This window comes from Acanthaster planci, linkage group LG17 (assembly GCF_054643075.1).
Source record: "Acanthaster planci isolate LZ-2023a linkage group LG17, COTS_SCS, whole genome shotgun sequence".
Taxonomy (NCBI): domain Eukaryota; kingdom Metazoa; phylum Echinodermata; class Asteroidea; order Valvatida; family Acanthasteridae; genus Acanthaster; species Acanthaster planci.
In genome coordinates, this window is record NC_141793.1 from 219936 (window position 1) to 232712 (window position 12777).

General features: G+C 39.8%; 1 protein-coding gene across 1 annotated transcript in view; it reads right to left on the reverse strand.

The window, feature by feature from the left end:
- Positions 1-517: 517 nt before the first annotated feature.
- LOC110983765 (SCO-spondin-like) overlaps positions 518-12777 on the reverse strand; it is a 34016-nt gene continuing 21756 nt past the window's right edge. Inside the window, exons 22-46 of the mRNA XM_087148201.1 lie at positions 11875-12078; positions 11532-11699; positions 11031-11280; positions 10701-10826; positions 10354-10518; positions 10177-10223; positions 9854-10018; positions 9436-9606; positions 8971-9135; positions 8521-8645; positions 7982-8163; positions 7592-7638; positions 7296-7487; positions 6919-7086; positions 6367-6648; positions 5864-6129; positions 5485-5632; positions 4328-4535; positions 3510-3709; positions 2697-3389; positions 2371-2532; positions 2053-2234; positions 1819-1876; positions 1380-1685; positions 518-1254 (exon numbers count right to left, since the gene is read on the reverse strand). Of these exons, the coding sequence (XP_087004327.1) occupies positions 1223-1254; positions 1380-1685; positions 1819-1876; positions 2053-2234; positions 2371-2532; positions 2697-3389; positions 3510-3709; positions 4328-4535; positions 5485-5632; positions 5864-6129; positions 6367-6648; positions 6919-7086; positions 7296-7487; positions 7592-7638; positions 7982-8163; positions 8521-8645; positions 8971-9135; positions 9436-9606; positions 9854-10018; positions 10177-10223; positions 10354-10518; positions 10701-10826; positions 11031-11280; positions 11532-11699; positions 11875-12078 (4712 nt within the window). The 3' untranslated portion in view covers positions 518-1222. The remainder of the gene's footprint in view (positions 1255-1379; positions 1686-1818; positions 1877-2052; positions 2235-2370; positions 2533-2696; positions 3390-3509; positions 3710-4327; positions 4536-5484; positions 5633-5863; positions 6130-6366; positions 6649-6918; positions 7087-7295; positions 7488-7591; positions 7639-7981; positions 8164-8520; positions 8646-8970; positions 9136-9435; positions 9607-9853; positions 10019-10176; positions 10224-10353; positions 10519-10700; positions 10827-11030; positions 11281-11531; positions 11700-11874; positions 12079-12777) is intronic.

The window sequence follows — 12777 nt, forward strand, 5'->3', positions numbered from 1 at the left end:
AGAAATGACAGTTATGAAAATCATAGTAAATCGTGCAGCTACATGACGCGCCTACCACAGCGGTGACAACTCACTTGGTTTTTTTTTTATGTAACTGATACAATTGGAATGCTGGACGCCAGTTGCTTGCAGTCCGAGTTAAGTCTCGGAACAGCGTGATACGGCCTGCCGCCGGCCATTCTTATCACAGCCCGCCGAGTTTTACCGGTAATATTTGATTTAGTGAGATCGACTCATATGGGCATTCTTCAGTGTTGTTTTGTGACGCTCTTCATTTCGAAGGTCGAAATCAGTGCAAGAACCCGTATTCTACTGGTCAACGGCTCATTATTTTATCTATCAGTTAATCAACTTGGCAACTGACGGCTCATCAGATGACAATTTTTATTTTACACTTACAAAGAAATTAACCACATGTAAATGGAAGGGAGGCCAAAAAGTGATTCAAAGTTCACTTTCTCCAACGGTTATAGTTTGATGCGTAAACTAAACAAAACCACAATTTCATCCACAATCGTCAATGAAAATGAAATCTTTATTTGAAATGAATCGAAAAAACAAGTGATACCTTGCAATGAATGCTGTGTGTGAGTTGCTACTGGTAAATCCCGATAAACAAACGAATAAAAGATAACAAAAGCAAACAGAAAAAAAAACACTGAACCAACGCATTCTAGTCCATGTCCTTAGTTTGCTTAAAACAGAGTCACTGAAGCATTAAAATGATGATCAATTTGATCATTGTAGTGATAAGGATTTCAAGAGAGATTCCGTTCAGGCTGGAAGTAGCATAGATCAAGTTCTTGTGGGGATGTATATGACGAAAAAAGAGCAACCCGAAAAATAATGTGCGTGGGGAAATATTTGGTCACGTTTAAACCAACCTCATTTGAATGTAGCTGAAAAGGAAAGGAAGTTGCTAAATTTGATAATTATCTCAGACTTTTTTCGTGCACTTATTTGGAAACATTTCATTTCATTTGCCTCGAATATCTCCCATTAAATAATTTCTAAGATTATCCACTCACTGCAAGAAATCACTTAAATGTAATTAACAAAATATCCAGTGCTTCACAATTCTAAATTCTGTACGTTTAAATAGTGATCTTTTAAATATAATGAATCTGTGTGATCTATGATAGTTAAAGATTAAAGTGTCAAAGATTACTCCTGCTGATGGTCCATTTTGTCGACCTTCTCAATGTTTTCCAGTTTTCGGCATTTATGGTAATACTTGGTATACAAGAGGTACGCCTGAAAATAAAAAGACATCAAAACACCCGTGAAACAATGAGAAATACGTTTTACAGTTACATTCCAGTTCTCCAGTGGAAAATATTCGGTTTGTTTTTGAAGTCTATCTGTCAGATTATACTAACCACACGGCTTCTCACAGGTACATCCAGTGTACTTAGCAACCGGCGTCTCTATGATACTCCCATCCTCACACACCATAGCAACCATTTCAAAGTCAACTTCCTCTGCCTTCTGCATACCACTCATCCTCTCCAAGACTCCCTGACAGCATCGACAGACAGAGAACTCGGGGTGTTCACTAAGGGTGATCTCCTTGGCTGGAGAGCAGGTTCCTATACAGATGCTTAGCTGTACATCGTTGGCATGGCAACCAGCAGAGTTTGTGATGTTGCGAGTAACTAACTCCAGGTGGCACGTTTCCACATTTTCTAGTGTTTATGAGAAAAGCAGCCTCAAACTTAATTTCTCATTTTTCTTATAACAACAGGCAGGGGTAGGCTATGAATATGTTTATTTACTGACATTAATTTTTTGCAAGTTCAGAGGAAAAAATTGTCTTACGGAATCTTTTTCTGCAGACAGGGCAACATCCGTCTGGCTCATACACCAACTCAGAATTCTGTACGAAGACGAAAGAAGAGAAGAGAAGAGACAAAGACAAATGTAATGCTTCAATTTGTTTAAAATATCAATGCAAAGGACCGTTTCAGTACATTAGCAATTTTCTTTCCAGTTTATCGAAGTAACCAAGATGATCTCTCTCCAAGATCAACAAGTTGTAATCTTTTATCTCACCTCCTCACTACATGGGACCACATTACAAGTAGTACCACATGTCACAATGCCATTCCTACACGAACAAACAGAGCAGTTATCTGGTCTCCATTCTTCATTTGGTTTCCGTGGCAACCTCTCCTCATCCAAACATTCACACTGGTGGGGCAACACACACCCGCCTGTAGAATTCAAGTAGTATCCTGAAAAACGAGGAGAGTTCGTGTTTAAAAATGTGGGTTCAATTGAAATTCTGTTCTACACGAGGACAGAAATGTTAGCAAACAAACGGATAGAGCAAAAATATTGCTATTAACTTCCAGGACTCACTACATGTACCTGTTTGACAAATGCAAGCCTCATGTGGCTGGCCACAATCTGATTGACCTTTACTGGTATCCAGGTCTTGAATGATTACTCTGTCTTGGTATCTGTGTATGTCTTGACATGTAGGACGACAGAGAGTGGCTGACTGGCTGAAGATCTCGTTCTTTCCACATTCTGCCAATTAATAAATCAGTACTAATTGTTAATTTAGTTTTCCGTATTCAATAAGAATCGCATGTTGTAGGCAACCTTAGCAAATTCGCTAATGGACACCTCATAAGTGTCAAGAATCTTTTTGAAATATGTAGCTAGTTGATGCAGTGTAAAAATTGTCTTACCACAGTCCCCAGAATAGCAACTTTCCTTCTTCTCACTGGGTCCCTCACACTCAACTCCTCCGTATGCCCTAACAGGGTTATCTGGAGTCCTATGGGACTCCCTGATGCCTGATCCACATGTTACTGAGCATTTTGACCACTCAGACCACTCACTCCATCCACAATCCTTCCTACAGTTGTGATTGGTGCATTGGAAATGGCCTCCTTGACAGGTGCACTTGTTACACTTGTTGTAAACGACATCACCCCTTTGGTATTCTATTTTGGGAGCGAGGCTGTGATAATGGGAATGCGTCTTATTCGGTTCAGTTGGTGTTACTACACCAAAAATGCTCTGGTCGATGACGCAACGGCATTCACTGATTGGTGCGCATTGACCGTCCTGTAACAGCATCCCATCTGGGCAGACACATCCTTCTTGGCAACCTTGCTCCGTATTTATGCACTGGCTGCCATCTTGGATATCATGACAGTCCCGTGGACAGCGGTTCCCGCACGCTGACCATGTAGTACCCTTGGGGCAAGTAAGGCAAGGCTGAGTGCTGCAGGGAACCAGTTGTGTCTTGGGTCCATCGCAGTTACGCCCACCAAAGAGAGAAGGGATGAGGATAAGACGTGAACGGAGACGGGTACCCCCATTGCAGATAGCACTGCAAGATGTCCATGTACCCCAAGCACCCCACAGACAATCAACTAATGAAAGAAGAAAAATTATTTCTTCCATTTAGCCTCTTTCTATATAACTGGAAGAATAAACTAATTGATGTCGCAATAATTTTGAATAATAGTGAATAAACTCTCTTTCAACCTTACCAGAGCACGGCTCCATGTTACATCTTGTTGTCTGAAATCTCGATCCTTTACAGTCTTTCTCGGCTGTTCTATCTAAACATTCCCTGCTACGATGTTGATAACCACCATTACATGATGCTGTACATTCTGTCCAAGCTGTCCAACTATCAAAGTGTGGACACGGTAGATCAGTACACATGAACAAACCACCAGAACAGTTGCTAGGAAACCAAACAGAAAAAAACAAGGAAAAATATGAAAACAAACTTAACTGCAAACTAATTTAATTCGAACTGATAAATTATTTCAAGTACATCTACAAAACAACTTAATCAGAATCTTTCCCAGATTCTCCAACACAGTCTCCTCATGAGGTACCAGAGAGTTTAACAGAAAGTAGTTTAATGATAATTAGAGAAGGTACTCTTGTGAAACTGTGAACAATGCTTATATATTCTCAAACAGTAACACATTTGTTTCTCTCATGGAAAATACCCAAAACCTGACCCAAGTTGGATTTCTTATTGGTACTCGAGAAGTGCTACTTGTCTTTAAAGAGCACTTGACAGCTATTCATTGCTCTTAGGAACAGGTGCAGAGGCCATCTAGGAAAGCAAGTTCATCAAACCCATGTTTTTCAGATAATTTCCTTGAACTTAATTTAATGAGCTTACCAGCCCTGAAGTAAACGTATCATTGGGTAGGGGTTAGAGCAAGACGGAACAAGGCCATCATTCAACAGTTTTTGTCGCCGCATGCATCTGGCAGAACATTCACGAGTAACAAAATATCCTGTAAGATTACTCAGGGAGATAAACATGAACTTCGGGACAACTAACCATTGACTGCAAGGGAAGTCAAGCACACTGCCTGGTGGGTATCCCTTGTTGCCTAATGTCCCATACGGAGGAACAAGTATCGGTCGGAATCTCATGGGGATTACTGCAGATGAAGTAGGTGTTAGTGACGCCCTTGAAATCGATGTTGATAGCATACCGTTGCTCTGGTTGGTGAGTGAAGCTTGACTGAGACGCATGTGCTCGTGAGCTATGGAGCATTAGGCACCAAAGATTTAGTGTGAAAGAAGTAAGGAGGAGTTTAAATAGATTACACGTCTGTAACATTCCACATTTACATAACTGTATGTGAATAGTTCATAAAATATTTATGCAGAGGAATACACTTTCTTTTATACTGCAAACCACATGTGCCCCTCCAAAACTATAAAAAAAACACACACCAAGTAGAAAGGGTGTGCAAAATAACACCACGCAAAAAACATGAAGAACACGGCATGAAATTTACGAAGCAACATTTAAACAAACTGGTCCTGATAAAAGCTCAAAGTTCTTTTAACTTTGATATAATAGGGTTTACCGTGAAAACGTGAGGTTAACTTGTGCGTGACATAAACATTTTTAAGTACATGATTAACTAAGCCATGAAACCGTCGTCAGCGTTTGAAAATTGAAATTGACATACAAAACTTACAAAGAAACCCAAGTTATTTGTTTCATGTATGTAAAGAGAGTATCATTATTTTGACAATTACAGAAATGTGTATGACAGATGTGATTGTAGGATAAATGGATCAGTTGTTGTAACTGAAGATTCCCTGTCTGGTCACGTCTCATTACCTGCTGATTATCTGGACTGTTATTGATAGATTGGGGCCGAAGATGTAATGAGGCATTGCATTCATCACTAGAGAAACAGCATGCAACATTCGCAGCATAATTATACCATAATAAAAACGAAGACTGTTTGACCCTCTGAACGGTTGTCAACTGAGAAATGCTTCAAGAAAAAATATGGCTGATTAGCTAAGGTGCAGTAGGTGAACAACACCCTGATCGGGGGTGAGTAGTGTTCATAAGTATCAATGTCTCCTCTAAGAGTTTTTTAGCAATACAGTTCCACATCAAGATCAGTATTTCTCTATCTCCCCAAGTTCACGATGAGACCCTCTTTTCCCGATTGTAACTACTTATCTGACCTTCAGGACAACTAAGTAGCTGTAGTCGCAGTCTGAATGTATCGTCTGCAGCGATGATTGGAAGAATGGTAATCGAGGTTGCAACGATGCCACCGTTAGGGAGATGGATCTGAGCAATAGTGATCGGATCACTGTTGCTATGGAAAACCTGAGAACCAAGAAATTAGACAAAAATAATTAAAACCAAAGCTTATTGGTTAATCGTATTAGATTTAACTACTTGAGGGAAATCAACTTCAAGGACAGAAAAACTGAAGTCACAGTGACACTAAAAAAGTCCACATTATTACGTTGTAAAGGAGACCTGGTGTTATAAAACTATTTTTCGCTTCAAAGTAACCATTGGTAGGGTTTTATCGGTTTTAACTCTAGCACATACCATGGGAGTTAGATCATCATCAGACAAAATTGGTCTAATTATGGTTGAAGTGTTTGTCCTGTACAGTACAATCAATCGTTCCAAGTAGTCTCCACTATGAGCTCCCCCTCCTTGAACTTTTAAACCGGTAATATGCTGGGGTGTGTCAAACAGCAGTGTTAAATGACCTCCATGCCAACCGTACATGTTGCTGCTATCTGGTTCACTATCAAGGGATAGTGATAAAGGGGCATTTGACGGGAGAGGAAGCGGCTCATTGCAAGATTCTGGAAAGAAAAAGTATGAATTTCAGGAAGAGGAACATACATATACAGGACAATATTTGAAAATTACAGGTGAGTTTCAAGGAAACTTACAGCTGGGAAAGAGCTGGGATGATGTCTTGTTTTATTCCATAGAAACAGTCTCGGTTTTGATTCAGAATTTGCATTATTCGGCAAAAGGCCCAGAAGAGAGACAAAAGGTGGCAAAGACAAAATGAAGACTACATCAAGATGTTTTACCTTGGTAAAGCAATGGTGGCTTTTGCGGTATGACATTTTCCTCATCATCGGTCAACATCCAAGCAGATTGCTTAATTTGTCTGTTCGTTTGAAACAAGTCAAACACACAATGACATTCTTCCTGAGGTACACATTCCCCATCTTGTAAGTATTTTCCTTCCTTACACCGACATCCAGGCTGGCAGACTGGCTGCATACAAGGGATACTCAGACCCTGACAGGTCATAGGGCAGCGGGTTGCGCATTCATCAAATATCATGCCACGCTCCAGGCAAAATTCACCTAAGAAGTAAACAAAATCACGTTTGTACCTCCTAGTGTATCTAGGTACATAACATGAAAAGCCGAGAAACTGTTGTCTGGAAGGATAATTTCTGGTGGGCCTCCGTTTTAAAGATGAAAACAAGCTAAGGGACAAGTTAAAGTTAGTGGGTTTAGCGAAGTGCACTGTCCTAATCTTCACTGACCCCTGGGCCTAATCTCTTTGTATTCATACTGGATAGATTGAGGTCCCAACCATTACTAGGATTTCTGTAATGCTTTGTTTCATACCTGGACATGGTTCGGGATTGCAAGGTTGCGACTGTAATAATTCTTCTTGACATGGGCGACCGCCGTGTTTAGCTTCAATTAAAATGTCACGTCTACGAGTTTGACTACCGCCCCCACATGGTGAATTGCAGCCAGTCCATTCCAGCCAAGGACTGTACTGGCAATCAACTATAAACAAAAATTCGAGGTTACAAAACATAACATTTTATAGCTTTCGTTTTCGTAACTGTAACAATCTTATTATTATATAAAAGCCAAACAGAAACCGTCAACGATGAATTTAACCATTAAATCCCTACGCTACAAACTACAACTAACTGTGACCTCATTTAAACCAGCGATAGATTTGACAAGCAACGATGACTAAGCTCAGTTACCTGGGCATGGTGTTATATGTTCACACATCTTTTTTTCCACTTTGTTTCCTTCACATCCAGTTCCCCCGTCAGGTAGGGCTGGGCTAGGCTCAGGGCTGTTGCATGAACGGAATCTAATCATGTAGACCAGTTCATCGCTGCAGGTTTGTGTACATCCAACCCAATCTGACCAGGTACTCCAACCACCAGGCACTGAAATATTATACGTAAAATAGCCGTTTAATAACGATTCATCAGCCATAAATTAAACAATTGTGTATGAATGACGATAATGGAACATACTGGAGTGTTTTTACCTTTGCATGTCTTGTTGCTGCATTCCAGTCGTCCAATAGTACACTCACTAAAACGAGGAAACAGGTTAACTTCTAAATTCTCAAAAGGTTTAGCTTCAGGGAAAGGGGAGTTGCAAAGTTTGGAAATTCCACATTTTCAGTGAAACTAAGAAGACATCGGTGGTTCTGTAACGCAGAAGAGGAGGCTTGGGACAAAAGGCTACATTGCCTGCATACTCATGAAATCTTTGCACAATATAGTGTCCTCAATTATGCGCCAGATAAGATTCATAAATTGGTCTTCAAAAGTCTGAATTCAAGAGCACGCCTTGTTTACATATTGAACTACTCTTTTATCTGCACAGGAAACCGAAGGGCCTGATCATGAAGACAGTGGGATAAAGTTACTACCATGTATTACACTCCACATCGATTACATCTCCGGGATTCATCTCAAAGATGACCGGTGAAGTTGTTGATCTCAAAAGCTGATCTAAGGAAGCAGCAGGCAGAACCGGTAGGTCCGACACAGTGACAGTACAACGACAATCAGATGGTTTAACACAATCATCAGCATCTTGCAGCAAATAATCCTGACATCAAGACAATATGAATGAATTTATATTACACGAGGAAGAGTATGCACGAGTACAATCGTGTGTAAAGGTAATAAAAACAGAGAGTGTAAAATTCATCTGCACAACCCAGCAGCGGCGTATCCAGCTTTTGGTGGGGGGGGGTGTTGGGGAGAAAAAATCAAATGCCTTACTTATGTCCCAACATCCTTGCTTTTATTTACAGGTGTTTTGGTGCTAATACTTAATAAATAAATGTACCGACGTATTCTTTGAATAAAAATCTGTTGGGGGAGGGGCCGGTGGATACGCCACTGCCAGGTGGTAATTGAACTCAGGACAATAAACAAACTTTTCTGCAGCCAAGAAACTTACCCCTGGACACATACAGCCCTCCTCACATCTTCTGGGCATCATACATTCTGTATTCTTACTTAAATCTTTGCAGCTTCGCGGACATGTCGTGGCACAAGCTCGATTTACAAATGGAGACATACACCCTACAAAGAGAGGTAAATCAACACAAAAAATGTTTCTATGACTTCAATTCAGAGTCCACCATAAAAGCTATTAATGATAATAATTTCAACATTTGTTGCCATGACTTCCAATTCTTCAAAACCTCTTCAGAATTTCAAAAAGTTTTGTTTTGAAAAACTTAGAGAAACTAAAAGGCTGTGTACCCAATATAAACAAGAATAACTGTAAATCTTTAATTCCACTTCAAGCTAAAAAGAATAGTAATACCTTAATTCTATCTGTTAATTAGCAATTTCAACCTTGCATTAAATAACAGTATACAATAGAAAGAAACATTTAACGTACGTTGACACGGAGGAAGGTTACAGAGCTTTGTTCTAATCACAGGACCGTCACAGTCCCTACCACCATTTGTTGCTTTTGTCCTTGTACGAGTTGAGATCTGTTCCTCTGTACCACAGTCCATCGTGCATTCTGACCATGGCGACCATTCATTCCATGCACAGTCGACTTCAGAAAAACAAAATAATGTTTCTCATCAAAATAGTGTTTGCAAAAGCTTTCTGAAATCCGTCGCAATAACTGTCTCAAACAGAGCATAATATTTTGGATTCAACACCTTCTATAGTTGATAATTTGTGACTTCTTTCAAATAACTGATGGTATTAATGAAAGCTTTGCAAAATTTAAAACAATACAATTATAATTATTTTGTGGATAAATCAGAGCTGAAGAAGACACCATTTCCACATCACGTTAAAGATATTCGAAATGTGATTTAACTTAGCTCTATTGTCCGTCCAAAATTACCTGGACACGCCTCCAAGAAGCACGCTTTTGTCTCCACCGGCTTCCCTTCGCATTCCTTTCCTCCATTTAATGCCTCATCACACATACACTGACGTGACCTGAAGATCTGACCGACACCACAAGACGCAGAGCAGATTGACCACGAGCTCCACTCACACCAATTACCATCCTCTGCAATTAAATTAAGACCAGTCAAATCAAATTAAATTCAGTATGATCAATTTAGTTAAAACAGATCAGATAAACTCTGATGAACCCCAATTAAAGCAAACCGTAACAGACAAAAACCAGTAAATTTGAAAAACTTAATTAAATCTCCAGTTTAGATCAACCTACCATATCTAATCAAGTATGATCGGTTTCAATATCCGTACAGTTACCAACTTAGTAATGCCATCATTTCTATCTCACCATTTACCTGCACATGGTGGTAGATTACATTTCTTAGATTCCATCTTGACGCCATTTACACAGCTTGGGTCTTCTTTATCTAATTCACATGCTAATGATCGTACTTTCTTTCCATTGTACCCACACGTTGCATCACAAGGCGACCAGACCGACCACTCTGACTTAACAGCAGCTGCAAAGAAAGACAGTATTCTCTTTTAACAACATGTAATGAGATTTCGCAAGTTGATATGACGCTCATACCATGAATACTTTTACAAAGAATTTTTCTTTCTCCCGATGAGATAATCTATGAAGTGTATGTACTCTATCTTAGGTAGTCTGTCTTACCATTGCATGTGTTGTTGGTACACGTGATGAACCCATTGTGACAGATACTGTGTATGAAATAAACAGGAAAAATATCAGAGATAGGCAAAATATCAGAGGGGCAGACTTTCAGAGAATTCCAGATTTCAGCTACAAACAACTTAGCATATATTTTTCTGCACCCTGTGTGAAACTCACCAAGTATTGCAATGGTCATCGGATACTTGCTCCCCTTCTGAAAAGACATGCCCATCATCAGTTGAACAGAAGACAGGACAGTCTGGAAGGTCACATGATCTGCTCTCGCTTGTAGCACCTTGGCATGGTCGGCCACCATTAGCTAATGGAGGGTTATTGGGTGACCTGGAATACAACAAAATATTAATAAACTAGACGACATTATCATGGGAATTCCCTATTCCGACAGTTCATGTTAAATAGGCGCCTACTGCTCTGGTCTTGTGACACATATTTACCTTTTTATGTTCGCTTAACGTCGAAAAATCACATACGAGATGGAACAGTTTTAAAAAGCTCACTCGTACCTGAACCGAATCTTGATGGCATTTCCACAGCTTTTTGGGCAAGAGGACCAAGTTGACCATGGACTAAATCCACAATCTACGGGACAGTCGTTCTCAGAACAAGTGATCTTGCCACTCTGACATATGCTGCAATTACAAAGAAACAAACACGAATCTCTAGTCAAAGAAAGTTTGTGAAAATTGTGGCAGTATTTCTTCTGAACAAACACAAAATTGAACTAACAATCATAAACAACCAATATGATGATTAAACGTTTCGTAGTTTGTCAAATTGACAAAAACAATCTTTGAAAAGTGACCCCTCCCCTAAATAGAAACCTCGATACCTACCACATATTACATTCAATGTTGTACTTTGAATTAGGAGGCCATAATTGTCCATTGGCATCCAGACATTCACACATTTCTTGTGGGATACACTTTCCATTGCTGTCTTCCAACCAGCCATCTCTACAGCGACATCCTGCCTGGCACCCATCATCCTCATTACATGATGTTCCTCGCTGTAATTGTGCACATTGTGATGGGCAACGGTTCCCACATTTGCTGTCAAAGATCTTCCCACCACTACATTTTGGCCCTGAAAAATTATTTATTACAATCAATCAGAGGGCAAATGTGAGACTTTGGGTGAGCAAAAGTGCAAGGGGACTACAACATTTCAAAATTATTATTTATTACCATTTCAACACCACTGAGAATTGTGTGTGCAATATCTACACTTTCAAATTCAATTCTCAAAGATTAGAAAAAGTCTTCTTCATTCTAGAGAGAATAGATCATCAACAACGTAAAGATAACAACAAACAATCTACAATTCAACAATTATACCGCATGGTCCACTGTTACAAGTCTTGGTTTCTTTAGCTGGTCCCCAGCATGGTTCTCCACCATTCTTTGGTGTTGGATTATTACATTTCCTGATTCGTTGTGTCTCTCCTCCGTCACATGACATGGTGCAATTTGACCATTGGCTCCACTGGGAATAACCACCATTTACTGATTGATACAGATGAAAATAAAACGAAATTAAGACACCGTTCCAAATTGAAGCGACTATACGGAACTAACGTAACTGCCGTGCAAACACTGCACGGCAGGTGATCCAATCGTTTAGATCTCGTGCTTTTGCGGTAAACACAAACTTATTGCCAAAGCTTATTTGTTTTCTCACCTGGACATGCCAGCAAACTGCATGGTCTGGTTTCTATAGTATTATTCTTGTTATCACACTCTTTGCCACCGAACATGGCAGGGTTGTATGATCGTGTCCGTCGCACAAGCCCCAGTCCACATGATCTACTACATGTTGACCATTCCGCCCAGTCATTCCATGTGCAGTTAATAGCACAGGTCCCAGACGCTTGACAGGATGGAGCTTTTGTTACCGTTTCTGTGAATGGTAAACATACAAAACTTTAAAATTGGTAGAAAAATTAAGGCTAAACGAACTTCTAGATTAGATCTACGTGATTTACCTTGAATATAAAGTATTTCGAACTTGACCAGTAAAACTGGGGATTTTTTATTTACCTCGGCAACGCTCCGTTGTGCATTCCATAATGCCCTTAACACAGGTGCTACAAAAAGAGAACATGACATCACGTTAGCTCTCGTCAGGTAAAATACTGTTAATAAACACGAATCTGTTGCGTCTAACAGCATCTAGAACATGTCTTGGGGTTATTCATTGTTTCCGGCCTAGTCATCTCAACAGACAAAATCTTCCAGGAATCAAAATTGTAAGTATGTACTATTACATACCAATTATTGCAAGATGTAGATACCAAACTCCCAGGGAGTACCATATCTCCATGTCCCATACGATTACCCCTCTGATCTACAGCAACCAACAGACATTCAGAATTGTTGGGATTTTCTAGCGGTGGTTCACCAGTGATCAGTTGTAGGTTAAGTATGACACTCTTGGACAAGAAGCATGGACATTCCTAATGAAAAAGAAATAAAGGTTGGAGAATTTAGTCCCCAACTTCAACAATTCTCTCACAACAATTACTGTTTATTCATCAAGTTTGAAAAGTCATAGCACATAGAAATCTTCCGTGTGATCTTGATA